This window comes from Leucopleurus acutus, assembly GCF_964270905.1.
Source record: "Leucopleurus acutus genome assembly, chromosome: 16".
NCBI lineage: Eukaryota > Metazoa > Chordata > Mammalia > Artiodactyla > Delphinidae > Leucopleurus > Leucopleurus acutus.
This window is the reverse complement of record NC_139158.1, coordinates 8,603,670-8,622,150: the sequence shown is the minus strand read 5'-3', so window position 1 is coordinate 8,622,150 and position 18,481 is coordinate 8,603,670. Positions and strand designations below refer to the sequence as shown.

At 39.4% G+C, this 18,481-nt stretch overlaps 1 protein-coding gene across 1 annotated transcript in view; it reads right to left on the bottom strand.

Moving 5' to 3' along the window:
- STYXL1 (serine/threonine/tyrosine interacting like 1) overlaps positions 1-18,481 on the bottom strand; it is a 65,768-nt gene that overhangs the window by 39,299 nt on the left and 7,988 nt on the right. Inside the window, exon 2 of the mRNA XM_082857334.1 lies at positions 15,828-15,931. Coding sequence (XP_082713460.1) covers positions 15,828-15,930 — 103 coding nt within the window. The 5' untranslated portion in view covers position 15,931. The remainder of the gene's footprint in view (positions 1-15,827; positions 15,932-18,481) is intronic.

Genomic DNA, 18,481 nt, shown 5'->3' with positions numbered 1-18,481 from the left:
GCCAAGACGGCATTTTATTGCCTTGTGCAGCTACAACTTGTTTTTCCCCATGTCTATCTTTTCCTGTTTCACCTTAACTTATTCTCAGTTCCTTGTTTAGCTCTATAAAAATTGGCATACTTAATAGCAAATTATTTGAAGAATTTGCCTGCTTTATATAATATTAACACTTAAAAAATTTTTTAGAGATGATAAGACATTTAAATTGAAGTAAACGTAAACCAAAATGTGAGAAATGGAGACCTGATTGAAACAAAAAGGTGTTTATTTGGGCTTTGTTAGGACCGCAGCCCAAGAGACACCGATTCAAGAAGCACTTGAATTGTGTTCCGCCAGATTACAAAATGGGGGAGGCTTATAAAGGGCAAAAAACTTCACAAGGTTACATACATTGTTTGTCAAGAATTAGAATTGGAGTTGGCAAGAAGTAAGGGTACTTGTCAAGCAAGGATTGGTTGGGGATTGAGATGTTTCATAGTTTCATAGTTTCAGTGCGGGAAGAGGGGGCTCAGACTTTGATACTACAAGGTTGAAGCTAGCAGCTGCTAGCAGATACTGTTTTGAAAATGGCTGGTGGTATCCATGAGTTTTATACGGTTCAGAAAATTCAAGCTCTCAGTGATGTAGGAACATGTCTAAAACCACATCCACGGTGGCCACCCAGATCCATTTTGGATGCCTGAACTCCATTTTCACTTTTAAATGATCTTAAATATGTCAAAAAGTGTTCAACAACTGACATCCAGGCATTTATTTCCTGAGTTTTGATCAGTATTTCTTATTTGGGTACGTTAATCACCATAAAAACAGTGATTTTGATCCACTTCTGCTGTTGTTGCTGTTGCTGCTGCTATAATGGCTTAAGATGTTGCACATTGTCATAGTTTTAACCTATGTAGTTTTTTCTAGAAATAACATGTGTTGAATAGTAACACTTTATACCTATATACACATGTTTACTCTGGTCTCTTTGGAGGAATGCTTTTAGACTATTTGCAAAAGGTCATTTTTCTTTGCTGCAATTATCTTTTGCAGAATATTAGTGTGTGCAAGTTTGAGCAATGAAACACGAAATCTGCAAGTTCAGTCCATTGAACTGATTTTCGCATCCTTTCTCTATGCCAGAGCCTGTATTTTGTATGCTACTTATTTTGAATGGATGTAGTAAATTCACAGCTCTCAGCTTTTATTTTGCAATAACTCAACCCCTAGGCTCTATAGTGAAAGGATTTTCATCTCAAATACCAGCCATCAGTAATTTCTTTTTTGTGTTTGTTTCTTTTTGGCCTGTTTTGGTACAGCTACTTCCTAAATGACAGTGTTAAGTCAGATATTTGAGAAAAACAGTTGGTGTCTATATGGCTACTCAACTGAATAAAGAACTCTAAGTGATATTTGGAAAGTGCAAACCTGGAATGAGGAGACATGATTATTCCTTTAAACTCTACAGAATCTCACTTGTATAATAGCTACCTATGGCTTCAGAATTTCACAACAAACTCAGGATAAGAGAGACAGTATGACTGCTGGCAGACCAGCTGCAACTTCCTATGAACACAATGAAAAAGACTAGTGAAACTCAAGTACATTCTAGATTAAAAATCCACACTTTCCCAGGGATCTCCACAAACTAGTACGTGTCCTGGTTGTCCCATTGAGACAGGCTGGAACCTGGGACCCTTTGCTGCAGTACTTGCACCTGGACAAAAGTCTCCTCCAGCAATAAATACAAAGAAACTATAAGGGACTAAAAATAACTACATGCATGCCCAGTTGGGAAAATTATGAACAACAAAATACAAAAAGACCAACAACCCAACTGCCACTTCTGAGGAGTTGAGAGCAAAAGCAGGGTGCTACACATGTACCCCGCACATAGCACTGCCAAGGCGGTGGGCAGACCACCTTATTATTATAATGCAAATATATACTCTCTTACTGACAGAGTTGACACAAAGCAGAATTACAAGCCAAATATAGAAGATTGGTTTAAGATGGCAGAGTAGAAGGATGTACTCTCACTCCCTCCTGCGAGAGCAACGGTATCACAACTAACTGCTGAACAATCATCGACAGGAAGACACAAAAACTCACCGGAAAAGACACCCCACATCCAAAGACAAAGGAGAAGCCACAATGAGACGGTAGGAGGGGCGCAACCACAATAAAATCAAATCCCATAACTGCCGGGTGGCTGACTCACAGACTGGAGAACACCTATACCACAGAAGTCCACCCACTGGAGTGAAGGTTCTGAGCCCCACGTCAGGCTTCCCAACCTGGGGGTCCGGCAACGGGAGGAGGAATTCCTAGAGAGTCAGACTTTGAAGGCTAGTGGGATTTGATTGCAGGACTTCGACAGGACTGGGGGAAACAGAGACTCCACTCTCGGAGGGCACACACAAAGTAGTGTGTGCACTGGGACCCAGGGAAAGGAGCAGTGACCCCATAGGAGACTGAACCAGACCTACATGCTAGTGTTAGAGGGTCTCCTGCAGAGGCAGGGGGTGGCTGTGGCTCACCATGAGGACAAGGACACTGGCAGTGGAAGTTCTGGGAAGTACTCCATGGCGTGAGCCCTCCCAGAGGCCGCCATTAGCCCTACCAAAGAGCCCAGGTAGGCTCCAGTGTTGGGTCACCTCAGGCCAAACAACCAACTGGGACGGAACCCAGCCCCACCCATCAGCAGACAAGCAGATTAAAGTTTTACTGAGCTCTGCCCACCAGAGCAACACCCAGCTCTACCCACCACCAGTTCCTCCCATCAGAAACCTTACACAAGCCTCTTAGATAGCCTCATCCACCAGAGGGCAGACAGCAGAAGCAAGAAGAACTACAATCCTGCAGCCTGTGGAACAAAAACCACATTCACAGAAAGATAGACAAGATGAAAAGGCAGAGGGCTATGTACCAGATGAAGGAACAAGATAAAACCCGAGAAAAACAACTAAGTGAAGTGGAGATAGGCAGCCTTCCAGAAAAAGAATTCAAAATAATGATAGTGGAGATGATCCAGGACCTCGGAAAAAGAATGGAGGCAAAGATCAAGAAGATGCAAGAAATGTTTAACAAGGACCTAGAAGAATTAAAGAAAAACAAACAGAGATGAACAATACAATAACTGAAATGAAAAATACACTAGAAGGAATCAATAGCAGAATAACTGAGGCAGAAGAACAGATAAGTGACCTGAAAGACAGAATGGTGGAATTCACTGCCATGGAACAGAATAAAGACAAAAGAATGAAAAGAAATGAAGACAGCCTAAGAGACCTCTGGGACAACATTAAACGCAACAACATTCACATTACAGGGGTCCCAGAAGGAGAAGAGAGGGAGAAAGGACCCAAGAAAATATTTGAAGAGATTATAGTTGAAAATTTCCCTAGCATGGGAAAGGAAATAGCCACCCAAGTCCTGGAAGCGCAGAGAGTCCCAGGCAGGAGAATCCCAAGGAGAAACACACCAAGACACATAGTAATCAAATTGACAAAAATTAAAGGCAAAGAAAAATTACTGAAAGCAACAAGGGAAAAACGACAAATAACATAGAAGGGAACTCTGCTGACTTCTCAGCAGAAACTCTACAAGCCAGAAGGGGGTGGCATGACATATTTAAAGTGATGAAAGGGAAGACCCTACAACCAAGATTATTCTACCTTGCAAGGATCTCATTCAGATTCGATGGAGAAATCAAAAGCTTTACAGACAAGCAAAAGCTAAGAGAATTCAGCACCACCAAACCAGCTCTACAACAAATGCTAAAGGAACTTCTCTAAGTGGGAAACACAAGAAAAGGACCTACAAAAACAAACCCATAACAATTAAGAAAATGGTAACAGGAACATACATATTGATAACTACCTTAAACATGTATGGATTAAATGCTCCAATCAAAAGACACAGGCTTGAAGAATGGATACAAAAACAAGACCCATATGTATGCTGTCTACAAGAGACCCACTTCAGACCTAGGGACACATACAGACTGAAAGTGAGGGGAGGGAAAAAGATATTCCATGCAAATGGAAATCAAAAGAAAGCTGGAGTAGCAATACTCATATCAGATAAGATAGACTTTAAAACAAAGAATGTAACAAGAGACAAAGAAGGACACTACATAATGATCAAGGGATCAATCCAAGGAGAAGATATAACAATTATAAATATATATGCACCCAACATAGGAGCACCTCAGTACATAAAGCAATTGCTAATGGCTATAAAAGAAGAAATCGACAGAAACACAATAATAGTGGGAGACTTTAACACCTCACTTACACCAAGGGACAGATCATCCAGACAGAAAATTAATAAGGAAATACAAGCTTTAAATGACACAATAGACCAGATAGATTTAATTGATACTTATAGGACATTCCATCCAAAAACAGCAGATTACACTTTCTTCTCAAGTGCACACAGAACATTCCCCAGCATAGACCACATCTTGGGTCACAAATCAAGCCTCAGTAAATTTAAGACAATTGAAATGATACCAAGCATCTTTTCTGACCACAACACTATGAGATTAGAAATGAATTACAGGGAAAAAAATATAAAAAACACAAACACATGGAGGTTAAACAATACATTACTAAATAACCAAGAGATCACTGAAGAAATCAAAGAGGAAATCAAAAAATACCTAGAGACAAATGACAATGAAAACACAACAATCCAAAACCTATGGGGTGCAGCAAAAGCAGTAATAAGAGGGAAGTTGATAGCAATACAATCCTACCTCAAGAAACAAGAAAAATCTCAAATAAAACAATCTAACCTTAAACCTAAAGGAACTAGAGAAAGAAGAACAAACAAAACCCAAAGTTAGTAGAAGGAAAGAAATCATAAATATCAGAGCAGAAATAAATGAAATAGAAACAAAGAAAACAATACCAAAGATCAATAAAACTAAAACCTGGTTCTTTGAGAAGATGTAGTAAATTGATAAACCTTTAGCCAGACTCATCAAGAAAAACAGAGAGAGGACTCAATCAATAAAATTAGAAATGAGAAAGGGGTTACAACAGACATCGCAGAAATACAAAGCAACCTAAGAGACTACTACTACAAGCAACTCTATGCCAATAAAATGGACAACCTGGAAGAAATGGGCAAATTCTTAGAAAAGTGTAACCTTCCAAGACTGAACCAGGAAGAAATAGAAAACATGAACAGACCAATCACAAGCACTGAAACTGTAACAGTGATTAAAAATCTTCCAACAAACAAAAGCCCAGGACCAGATGGCTTCACAGGGGAATTCTATCAAACATTTAGAGAAGAGCTAACACCTATCCTTCTCAAACTCTTCCAAAATATAGCAGAGGAAGGAACACTCCCAAACTCATTCTATGAGGCCACCATCACCCTGATACCAAAACGAGACAAGGATTTCACAAAGAAAGAAAACTACAGGTCAATATCACTGATGAACATAGATGCAAAAATCCTCAACAAAATACCAGCAAACAGAATCCAACAGCACATTAAAAGGATCATACACCACGATCAAGTGGGGTTTATTCCAGGAATGCAAGTATTCTTCAATATACGCAAATCAATCAACGTGATACACCATATTAACAAATTGAAGAAGACGAACCATATGATCATCTCAATAGATGCAGAGAAAGCTTTCAACAAAATTCAACACACATTTATGATAAAAACCCTGCAGAAAGTAGGCATAGAGGGAATTTTCCTCAACATAATAAAGGCCATATATGACAAACCCACAGCCAACATCATCCTCAATGGTGAAAAACTGAAAGCATTTCCACTAAGATCAGGAACAAGACAAGGTTGCCCACTCTCACCACTCTTATTCAACATAGTTATGGAAGTTTTAGCCACAGCAATCAAAGAAAAGGAAATAAAAGGAATCCAAATCGGAAAAGAAGAAGTTAAACTGTCACTGGTTGCAGATGACATGATACTATACATAGAGAATCCTAAAGATGCTACCAGAAAACTTCTAGAGCTAATCAATGAATTTGGTAAAGTAGCAGGATACAAAATTAATGCACAGAAATCTCTGGCATTCCTATACATTAATGATGAAAAATCTGAAAGTGAAATCAAGAAAACACTCCCATTTACCACTGCAACAAAAAGAATAAAATATCTAGGAATAAACCTACCTAAGGAGACAAAAGACCTGTATGCAGAAAATTATAAGACACTGATGAAAGAAATTAAAGAGGATACAAATATGTGGAGAGATATACCATGTTCTTGGATTGGAAGAATCAACATTGTGAAAATGACTCTACTACCCAAAGCAATCTACAGGTTCAGTGCAATCCCTATCAAACCACCACTGGCATTTTTCACAGAACTAGAACAAAAAATTTCACAATTTGTATGGAAACACAAAAGACCCCAAATAGCCAAAGCAATCTTGAGAATGAAAAACGGAGCTGGAGGAATCAGGCTCCCTGACTTCAGACTATACTACAAAGCTACAGTAATCAAGACAATATGGTACTGGCACAAAAACAGAAATATAGATCAATGGAACAGGACAGAAAGTCCAGAGATAAACCAACGCACATATGGTCACCTTATCTTTGATAAAGGAGGCAAGAATGTACAGTGGAGAAAGGACAGCCTCTTCCATAAGTGGTGCTGGGAAAAGTGGACAGGTACATGTAAAAGTATGAGATTAGATCACTCCCTAACACCATACACAAAAATAAGCTCAAAATGGAATAAAGACCTAAATGTAAGGCCAGAAACTATCAAACTCTTAGAGGAAAACATAGGCAGAACACTCTATGACATAAATCACAGCAAGATCCTTTTTTTCCCACCTCCTAGAGAAATGGAAATAAAAACAAAAATAAATAAATGGGACCTAATGAAACTTAAAAGCCTTTGCACAGCAAAGGAAACCATAAACAAGATCAAAAGACAACTCTCAGAATGGGAGAAAATATTTGCAAATGAAGCAACTGACAAAGGATTAATCTCAAAAATTTACAAGCAGCTCATGCAGCTCAATAACAAAAAAACAAACAACCCAATCCAAAAATGGGCAGAAGACCTAAACAGACATTTCTCCAAAGAAGATATACAGACTGCCAACAAACACATGAAAGAATGCTCAACATCATTAATCATTAGAGAAATGCAAATCAAAACTACAATGAGATATCATCTCACACTGGTCAGAATGGCCATCATCAAAAAATCTACAAACAACAAATGCTGGAGAGGGTGTGGAGAAAAGGGAACACTCTTGCACTGCTGGTGGGAATGTGAATTGGTACAGCCACTATGGAGAACAGTATGGAGGTTCCTTAAAAAACTACAAATAGAACTACCATATGACCCAGCAATCCCACTACTGGGCATATACCCTGAGAAAACCATAATTCAAAAAGGGTCATGTACCAAAATGTTCACTGGAGCTCTATTTACAATGGCCAGGAGATGGAAACAACCTAAGTGTCCAACATCGGATGAACAGATAAAGAAGATGTGGCACATATATACAATGGAATATTACTCAGCCATAAAAAGAAATGAAATTGAGCTATTTGTAATGAGGTGGATGGACCTAGAGTCTGTCATACAGAGTGAAGTCAGTCAGAAAGAGAAAGACAAATACCGTATGCTAACACATATATATGGAAATTTAAGAAAAAAAATGTCATGAAGAACCTCAGGGTAAGACAGGAATAAAGACACAGACCTACTAGAGAATACACTTGAGGATATGGGGAAGGGGAAGCTGTGACAAAGTGAGAGAGTGGCATGGACATATATACATTACCAAACGCAAAATAGATAGCTAGTGGGAAGCAGACACATAGCACAGGGAGATCAGCTCAGTGTTTTGTGACCACCTAGAGGGGTGGGATACAGAGGGTGGGAGGGAGGGAGAGGCAAGAGGGAAGAGATGTGGGAACATATGTATATGTATAACTGATTCACTTTTTTATAAAGCAGAAACTAACACACCATTGTAAAGCAATTATACTTCAATAAAGATGTAAAAAAAAAATACCTAGAGACGAATGACAATGAAAACACAACAATCCAAAACCTATGGGATGCAGCAAAAGCAGTAATAAGAGGGAAGTTCATAGCTATACAATCCTACCTCAAGAAACAAGAAAAATCTCAAACATACAATCTAACCTTAAACCTAAAGGAACTAGAGAAAGAAGAACAAACAAAACCCAAAGTTAGTAGAAGGAAAGAAATCATAAATATCAGAGCAGAAATAAATGAAATAGAAACAAAGAAAACAATACCAAAGATCAATAAAACTAAAACCTGGTTCTTTGAGAAGATGTAGTAAATTGATAAACCTTTAGCCAGACTCATCAAGAAAAAGAGGGAGAGGACTCAAATCAATAAAATTAGAAATGAGAAAGGGGTTACAACAGACATCGCAGAAAAGCATCCTAAGAGACTACTACTACAAGCAACTCTATGCCAATAAAATGGACAACCTGGAAGAAATGGGCAAATTCTTAGAAAGGTATAACCTTCCAAGACTGAACCAGGAAGAAATAGAAAATATGAACAGACCAATCACAAGTAGTGAAATTGAAACTGTGATTAAAAATCTTCCAACAAACGAAAGTCCAGGACCAGATGGCTTCACAGGGGAATTCTATCAAATATTTAGAGAAGAACTAACATCCATCCTTCTCAAAGTCTTCCGAAAAATTGCAGAGGAAGGAACACTCCCAAACTCATTCTATGAGGCCACCATCACCCTGATACCAAAACCATACAAAGATACTACAAAAACAGAACATTACAGACCAATATCACTGATGAATATAGATGCAAAAATCCTCAACAAAATACTAGCAAAAAGAATCCAAAAACACATTAAAAAGATCATACACAATGATCAAGTGGGATTTATCCCAGGGATGCAAGGATTCTTCAATATATGCAAATCAATCAATGTGATAAACCATATTAACAAATTGAAGAATAAAAACCATATGATCATCTCAATAGACGCAGAAAAAATTCAACACCCATTTATGATAAAAACTCTCCAGAAAGTGGGCACAGAGGGAACCTACCTCAACGTAATAAAGGCTATATATGACAAACCCACAGCAAACATCATTCTCAATGGTGAAAAACTGAGAAAGTGGGCATAGAGGGAACCTAACTCAACGTAATAAAGTCTATATATGACAAACCCACAGCAAACATCATTCTCAATGGTGAAAAACTGAAAGCATTTCCTCTAAGATCAGGAACAAGACAAGGATGTCCACTCTCGCCACTATTATTCAACATAATAGTTTTGGAAGTCCTAGCCACAGCAATCAGAGAAGAAAAAGAAATAAAAGGGATACAAATTGGAAAAGAAGAAGAAAACTGTCACTGTTTGCAGATAACATGATACTATACATAGAGAATCCTAAAGATGCCACCAGGAAACTACTAGAGCTAATCAATGAATTTGGTAAAGTTGCAGGATACAAAATTAATGCACAGAAATCTCTGGCATTCCTATACACTACTGATGAAAAATCTGAAAGAGAAATTAAGGAAACACTCCCATTTACCACTGCAAGAAAAGGAATAAAGTACCTAGGAATAAACCTACCTAGGGAGACAGAAGACCTGTATGCAGAAAATTATAAGACACTGATGAAAGAAATTAAAGATGATACCAACAGATGGAAAGATATACATGTTCTTGGATTGGAAGGATCAATATTGTGAAAATGACTATACTACCCAAAGCAATCTACAGATTCAATGCAATCCCTTTCAAATTACCAATGGCATTTTTTACAGAACTAGAAAAAAAATCTTAAAATTTGTATGGAGACACAAAAGACGCCGAATAGCCAAAGCAGTCTTGAGGGGAAAAAAATATGGGAGGGAATATGAGGGAAGAGATATGGGAACATATGTATATGTATAACTGATTCACTTTGTTATAAAGCAGAAACTAACACACCACTGTAAAGCAATTATACCCCAATAAAAATGTTTAAAAAATAAAATAAATAAAAAATAAAATAAAAGGAGATGCCTGGATGGTACACGGATTTCTCTAAAAAAAAAGAAAAAAAGACGCCAAATAGCCAAAGCAGTCTTGAGGGGGAAAAAAGGAGCTGGAGGAATCAGACTCCCTGACTTCAGACTATACTACAAAGCTACAGTAATCAAGACAGTATGGGACTGGCACAAAAACAGAAAGATAGATCAATGGAACAGGATAGAAAGCCCAGAGATAAACCCATGCACCTGTGGTCAACTAACCTATGACAAAGGAGGCAAGGATATACAATGGAGAAAAGACAGTCTCTTCAATAAGTGGTGCTCAGAAAACTGGACAGCTATGTGTAAAAGAATGAAATTAGAACACTCCCTAACACCATACACAAAAATAAACTCAAAATGGATTAGAGGGGCTTCCCTGGTGGCGCAGTGGTTGGGAGTCCGCCTGCCGATGCAGGGGACGCGGGTTCGTGCCCCGGTCCGGGAGGATCCCGTGTGCCGCGGAGCGGCTGGGCCCGTGGGCCATGGCCGCTGAGCTTGCGCGTCTGGAGCCTGTGCTCCGCAGCGGGAGAGGCCACAGCAGTGAGAGGCCCGCGTACAGCAAAAAAAAAAAAATGGATTAGAGACCTAAACGTAAGACCAGACACTATAAAACTCTTAGAGGAAAACATAGGAAGAACACTCTTTGACATAAATCACAGCAAGATCTTTTTTGATCCACCTCCTAGAGCAATGGAAATAAAAACAAAAATAAACAAATGGGACCTAATGAAACTTCAAAGCTTTTGCAAAGCAAAGGAAACTACAAACAGGACCAAAAGACAACCCTCAGAATGGGAGAAAATATTTGCAAACGAATCAACGGACAAAGGATTCATCTCCAAAATATATAAACAGCTCATGCAGCTCAATATTCAAAAAACAAACAACCCAATCCAAAAATGGGCAGAAGACCTAAATAGACATTTCTCCAAAGAAGACATACAGATGGCCAAGAAGCACATGAAAAGCTGCTCAATATCACTAATTATTAGAGAAATGCAAATCAAAACTACAATGAGGTATCACCTCACACCAGTCAGAATGGGCATCATCAGAAAATCTACAAACAATAAATGCTGGAGAGGCTGTGGAGAAAAGGGAACCCTCTTGCACTGTTGGTGGGAATGTAAATTGATACAGCCACTATGGAGAACAGCATGGAGGTTCCTTAAAAAACTAAAAATAGAATTACCATATGACCCAGCAATCCCACTACTGGGCATATACCCAGAGAAAACCATAATTCAAAAAGACACATGCACCCCAATGTTCACTGCAGCACTATTTACAATAGCCAGGTCATGGAAGCAAACTAAATGCCCATCGACAGACGAATGGATAAAGAAGTTGTGGTACATATATACAATGGAATATTACTCAGGCATAAAAAGGAACGAAATTGGGTCATTTGTAGAGACGTGGATGGATCTAGAGACTGTCATACAGAGTGAAGTAGGGCAGAAAGAGAAAAATAAATATTGTATGTTAATGCATATATGTGGAACCTAGAAAAATGGTACAGATGAACCGGTCTGCAGGGCAGAAATAGAGACACAGATGTAGAGAACAAATGTATGGACACCAAGCGGGGAAAGTGGCGGGGGGTGGGGTGGTGGTGATGAATTAGGAGATTGGGATTGACATGTATACACTGATGTGTATAAAATGGATAACTAATAAGAGCCTGCTGTATAAAAATTAAATTAAATTTAAAAAAATAAAATAAAAATAAGCCAAATATAGTATGGGCACTGAGGCTTTTCCCTTGTCTGTAGCCTCCCCAATCTGTTACCCTGAAAGGGCCTTTCCCACATCTAATTAACCAATAGCTGCTCTCAGGAAAGAATCTCATCCACCGCTCCTTGGGAATGTAACACTTAAGAATTCAGTGTATCACTTATTTTCTTGAAAAATGATAATAAACTTCTTGAAATTCATGACCTGGATATCTATTCATTCTCAGAGGGAATTATCATGTGTTTACTAAAATATACATGTTTTAGGCTGAAAATAAAAAAGCCCTGAACCTGATAGATTCACTGGTGAATTCTACCCAACATTTAAAGAAGAATTAATATCAATCCTTCTGAAACTTTTCCCAAAAGATTGAAGAGAAGGCAACACTTCCTAACTCATCGTATGAGGCCAGCATGACCCTGATACCAAAGTCAGACAAAGACACAGCAAGAAAAATACAGATCATATTCCTTATAAACACTGATGCAAAAGTCCTCAACAAAATGCTAGCAAACCACATTCAGCAGGATTATACACCATGATCAAGTGGAATTTATTCCTGGAAGGCAAGAATGGCTCAACATTCAAAAATCAATTTAATTTACCACTTCAAACGAATGAAGGAGGAAGAAAAACTACATGATTATCTCAATCAATGCAGAAAAAGTATGAAAAATTCAACACCCTTTCAAGATAAAAACACTTGACAAACTAGGAATAGAAGGAAGTTACCTGAACATAATAAAAAAACATATATGAAAGACCCACAGCAAACATTATACTCAATGGTGAAAGACTGAAAGCTTTTCTTTAAGGAACGAGACAAGGATGCCCACTTTCACTACTTCTATTCAACAGAGTGGTAGAAGTCCTAGACAGAGCAATTAAGCAAGAAAAAGAAACAAAGGGCATCTAAATTGGAAAGGAAGAAGTAAAATCATCTAAGTTCACAGAAGATATGATCTTATATGCAAAAAAATCCTAAAGATTCCACACAAAAAAAACCTGTTAGAACTAATAAATGAATTCAGCAGAGCTTCAGGAGAGAAAACCAACACAGAAAAATCAGTTGTACAGTTGACCCTTGAACAACATGAGTTTGAACTGCATGGGTCCACTTACACGCAGATATTTTTCAATAATAAATACTACAATGCTAAATGGTCCATGGTTGGTTGAATCCACGAATGCAAAAGAACCACAGACACGGAGAGCTGACTATAAGTGATACACAGGTTATTCCCCACGTTGTTCAAGGGTCAATTGTATTTCTATATACTATCAATGAACAATCTGAAAAGGAAATTAACAATTCCATTTTCAATAGCATTAAAAATAATAATATACTTGGGAATAAAATTTAAACAAGGACTTGAAAGATTTGAACTCTGGAAACTACAAAATGAATTAGAGACAAAAAAAAATTCTGTGTTCACAAACTGGAAGACTTAATAGTAGGCTGTCAATACTACCCAAAGCAATCTACAGATTCAATGCCATCCCATCAATATTCCAATGATGTTTTTTGCAGAAATAGAAAAATCTATTCAAAATTCATGTGGACTCCCTAGGGACCATGAACAAGACAGTCTTTTCAACAAATGATGCTGGGAAAACTGGATATCCACATGCAAAAGAATGAAATTGGATGCTTATCTAAACATCATATACAAAACTCAACTCAAAATGGATCAAGGACCTAAATGTAAGGCCTAAAAGTATAAAAATTGTAGAAGAAAACATAAGGCAAAAGCTTCATGACACTGGATTTGGCAACAATTTCCTGGATATGACAAGCAACAAAAGAAGAGATAGACAAGTTGAACTTCGTGAAAAATTTTAAATGTTGCATATCAAAAGACAATATCAACAGAGTAAAAAGGTAACCCACGGAAGGGGAGAAATTATTTACAAGTCATCTATCTTGTAAGGAATTAATACCCAGAATATATAGAGAACTCCTAAAACTCAAAAACAACAACCCAATTCAAAAATGGGCGAAGAACTTGAATAGTAATTTCTCCAAAGAAGATATACAAATGGCCAATAAGCACATGAAAAGATGCTCAACATCCCTAATCATTAGGGAAATGCAAATCAAAACTACAATGAGATACCACTTCACACCCATTAGGATGGTTACTAAAAATAAAAATAAAAACCCAGAAAAATAACAACGTTGACAACGATTTCAAAAAACTGGAACCCTTGTACACTACTGGTACAAATGTAAAATCGTACAGCTGCTACAGAAAACACAATGGTGGTTCCTCAAAAAATTAAAAATAGAATTACCACATGATCCAGCAATTACACTTCTGGGTATATACTGAAAATAATTGAAAGCAGGGTCTCAGAGAGATATTTTGTACATCCATGTTCATAGCAGCATTATTCACAACAGCTAAAAGGTGGAAGCAGCCCAAGTGTCCATCGATGGATGAATGGATAAGCAAAATGTGGTATATACATACAATGGAATATTATTCAGCCTTAAAAATAAAGGAAATCCTGACACGCACTACAACATGGATGAACCTGGAGGACATTATGCTAAGTGAAATAAGCCAGTCACAAAGACAAATACTGTATGATTACACTTATATGAGGCACCTGGAGTAGTCAAAATCAGAGACATAAAGTAGAATGGTGGTTACCAGCGTTGCAGGGAGGAGGGAATGGGGAGCTATTGTTTAACAGGTGTAGGGTTTCAGTTTTACAAGATGAAAAGAGCTATGGAGATGATGGTGATGATGTACCACCGAACTGGATATTTAAAAGTGGTTAAGATGGTAAATTTTATGTGTATTTTAAACACGATGTTTTTAATTGTGGGGAAAAACATCATAATACAAGTTCATGCCAATCAGAGAAAAAAATTTAAAGGGTGACAAAACCAGGTATTGGTAGGTATGTTTCTTACACTGCTGATTGGAGTATAAAATTGATACAATGTCTTCGGAGGGCAATTTGACAATAATGTAGTGAAGATGAATGTGCAATTTGGTACTTCCATTTCTGGGAATATATCCTGAAAAAATTCTTGCACATGAATAGGGAGAGAGATACAAACTGTTCACTGCAGCACTGTTCATAATAGCAACACAATGCAAGCAACACACCACAATCAATTAGGAATGGATATATATTGCAACTACCAGTTAAAATAAACTAGATCTTCATATACAGAAATGGGGAAACAGATGAACCAGTTTGCAGGGCAGAAACTGAGACACAGATGTAGAGAACAAACGTATGGACACCAAGAGGGGAAAGCAGCAGTGGGGGCAGGGGGGTATGATGAATTGAGAGATTGGGATTGACATGTATACACTGATGTGTATAAAATGGATAACTAATAAGAACCTGCTGTATAAAAAAAATAAATTAAACTAAATTTAAAAAAAGTAAGTTGGGCTTTCCTGGTGGCACAGTGGTTGAGAGTCCGCCTGTCGATGCAGGGGACACGGGTTCGTGCCCCGGTCTGGGAAGATCCCACATGCCGCAACGGGAGAGGCCACAACAGTGAGAGGCCCGCATACCGCAAAAAAAAAAAAAAAGTAAGTTGCAGGATCACTGTACCTTATGGTACTGTTTATGTAAATGTTTGAACCATACATTACTTTGGGATGCCTGCCTATGTCGTAAACGTGTAAAAATACAGAAGCAGTCATCTTCGGGGAGGGAAAGGAAGAGGATCAGGATGGAGTACAAAAGAGGGGTACATTTGTGTAACTTTTTATTATGTTAAATCTGAATGGTGTGTACATAAGCGCTTATGTGTATTACTATGTGTTTGTTAGACGTTTAAAATATTTCACTAAAAACAATAGTAAGAGGACTCAAACATGAGTCTTCTGGGAACTTTTCTTCTAGATTTATTTAATCTGGCAATATTCCAAGTCACATGACAGTTAATAGTAGCATTTTGAGCTATGCCTAATTAGTTTAATAGTTTTCTAAAGTAATTTATTACTCTTCAAAGTTTGTTAATTCATGAAAAATAATCTTTGAAGGACACTGTTCACAACATTTTTTAAAGTACTTACCTAATAAACAGAGATAGTTGGGTTCAGTTAATCTGGATAGTTTTGTGACCTGATTCAAGATGTTGTAAAGCTCTGTTGGTTCACACAAAACCAAACCACTCATCCTACAGGGAAGAATCAATCATGTAAAAGCTTAGTGCGTCTTTCTATTTTAGATGAATGACCACAAAGTAAGATAATTCAACTCTTTCTTAACATGCCTTCAAACAAAGGTGAAAATAATCATGCATGTGATCAGGGAAAATTCCAAAATTGATAGTGAAATGTGTGTAGGGGAGATAATCGTTGCACACGACATATCTGAACCATATAAATACAAAGCAGGCTGTAAAACAGTCACCAATTCACTTTCCTTCAGTAAATAACTACTGAGCACTTACCACAGGCCAGGCACTGGAAATAAGTGTGGTAAACTAGACTTACCCTCATGAAGGTTACAGTCTAGCATGGAATGCAGACACTGGACAAAAAAATACATTGTGAGTAGGAAAAGCGTTTTTTTTAAAAGAGTCAGCATCCAGTGTCATGGGAGGTGCTAATAGGAGGGCCTCACCTAGCTGGGATCAGAGAAGGGCTGTCTGAGATGTGATTGCTAAGCTGAGACAGGAGGTTAGGCAAGACCTAGGCAGGTGGAGGAGAGGGAGAGGATGGAGGAGGTAGGAACTGACAACAGGAGGGAACTTAGTATCTGAGAGATTTCAAAAGGAGCCTGGTGTGGCAACAGTGGGAAGAGAGTAATGAGTGAAGACCCTGGGGAGGCCGACGCAGGTGCCCTTGTGAGGGGCCTTTAGGGTTATGATGAAGATCGTGATGGTCTGTGGAAGGAGGAGAATGGCTCACTTGTACTGACAGAACTGCCCAGCAAGCCTGGGCTCTGGCTCCTGATTACAGGGCTGCTCTTGGGACACTGGTTCCTTGGCACAACTGTCTCTGGTGCCCCATGGACACTGAGGGGGAAGGCTGGGCCTGTGCAGCAGCTTCCTGCAGGGAGGCTACCTTTTAGCTGGGGTGGGGGCAGCCAGAAGACCTCTGAAGGCCAGTCAAGTCCAGGGGTATCCTGCTCAAAACAGTTAGGGTCCACTTCAGAATTACCAGAACAATGCTCCCCAGAAAGGCTAACCCCTTGACTTGGGCCCTGGATCCTTCTCACTTCCTCAAGGACTTCAGCTCTCAGCCTCCCCTCCAGCATCATCAGTTTCACCCTCCATACAGGTCATTCCTAGTGGCACACAAACATCCTCTGTACCAGTCTCTGTTCTCCTTTACAGCCAAGACTTCTCAAAAGGGTGGTGTTGGGCTTCTCTGGTGGCGCGGTGGTTGAGAGTCCGCCTGCCGATGCAGGGGACACGGGTTCGTGCCCTGGTCCGGGAAGATCTCACATGCCGCGGAGCGGCTGGGCCCGTGAGCCGTGGCCGCTGAGCCTGCGCGTCCGGAGCCTGTGCTCCGCAACGGGAGAGGCCACAACAGTGAGAGGACCGCATACCAAAAAAAAAAAAAAAAAAAAAGGTGGTGTTAACACTGCCTCTATTTCCTCACCTCCAAACTCTAGGTCCAAACCCCTGCTGTGCCACCTACTATTGGCTGCCTGACTTGAGGGAATAATTAGCCTCTCTGTGCCTCAGTTTCTACCTCTGTAAAATGGGGGTAAAAATAGTATTGCCATTTCGGTAAAACAAGGATAATAGTACTTGTTGTGTGCGGAATAATGAAATTACACATGTAAGACATTCTGAGCAGGGAGGAAGTGTTCAGTAATTGTTAGCTGTTGGTACAACCTTCTCCCCTGGAACTTCTGACCCCAAACCACAGAAACTGCTCCTATCAAGCTCATCAAAAATACTCCTCTTGCCTAATCCACTAGTCATTTCTCTTTGTGCTCAAACATGGAGCCTCAGTAACCCAGTTGAGCGCTCCTCCTTCCCCAAACACTCTCCACTCCCAGGACACCCCACTCTCCAGGCTTCCCTCCTACCTCTCAGACAGTTCCTGCTCTAACTCTCTCCATGAGAATGCCCTTGGGCACAGTCATCTCTTTTCTTCTCTATCTACTCTCACCCTGGGACAGAGCTTCTCAACCTCAGCACCACTGACATTTGGGGCCAGATAATGCTTCGTCGTGGGGCCGACCCGTGCGTTGCAGAATGTTCAGCAGGATCCCTGGCCTCCACTGGGTGGATGCCAGTAGCAACCCCACCCTCCAGTTATAACAGCCAAAAATGTTTCCAGACTTCACCAAATGTCCCCTGGAAGAGGGGCAAAGTCACTGTCAGTTGAGAACAAGCATCTAAGACCTAGAGTCTAGGTGATTCATCTAGTCCCTTGAATACCCCATGTATAATAACGACTCCCCAACTATGGCCCCTACTTGACCTCTCCACTGAGCTCCAGGCTCCACTTGGACGCCTGATGGACATCTCAAATAAAACATGGCCAAAAAGGAATGTTTAAATTACACGTGCCCTTACCTCCAATATGTCTTTTAATCTTCCCTGTCTCAATAAACAGCACCATTTAGCGACCTAGTTACTCAAGGTCACATCCCTAACCTCTCTTTCCCTCAGTCCCTCACATCCAATCTATTAGCTGTACTACTTAAATATGTTCCAAACCCGAGTCCAGGGCTAGCATCCTAGACCAAGGTACTAGCATCTCTC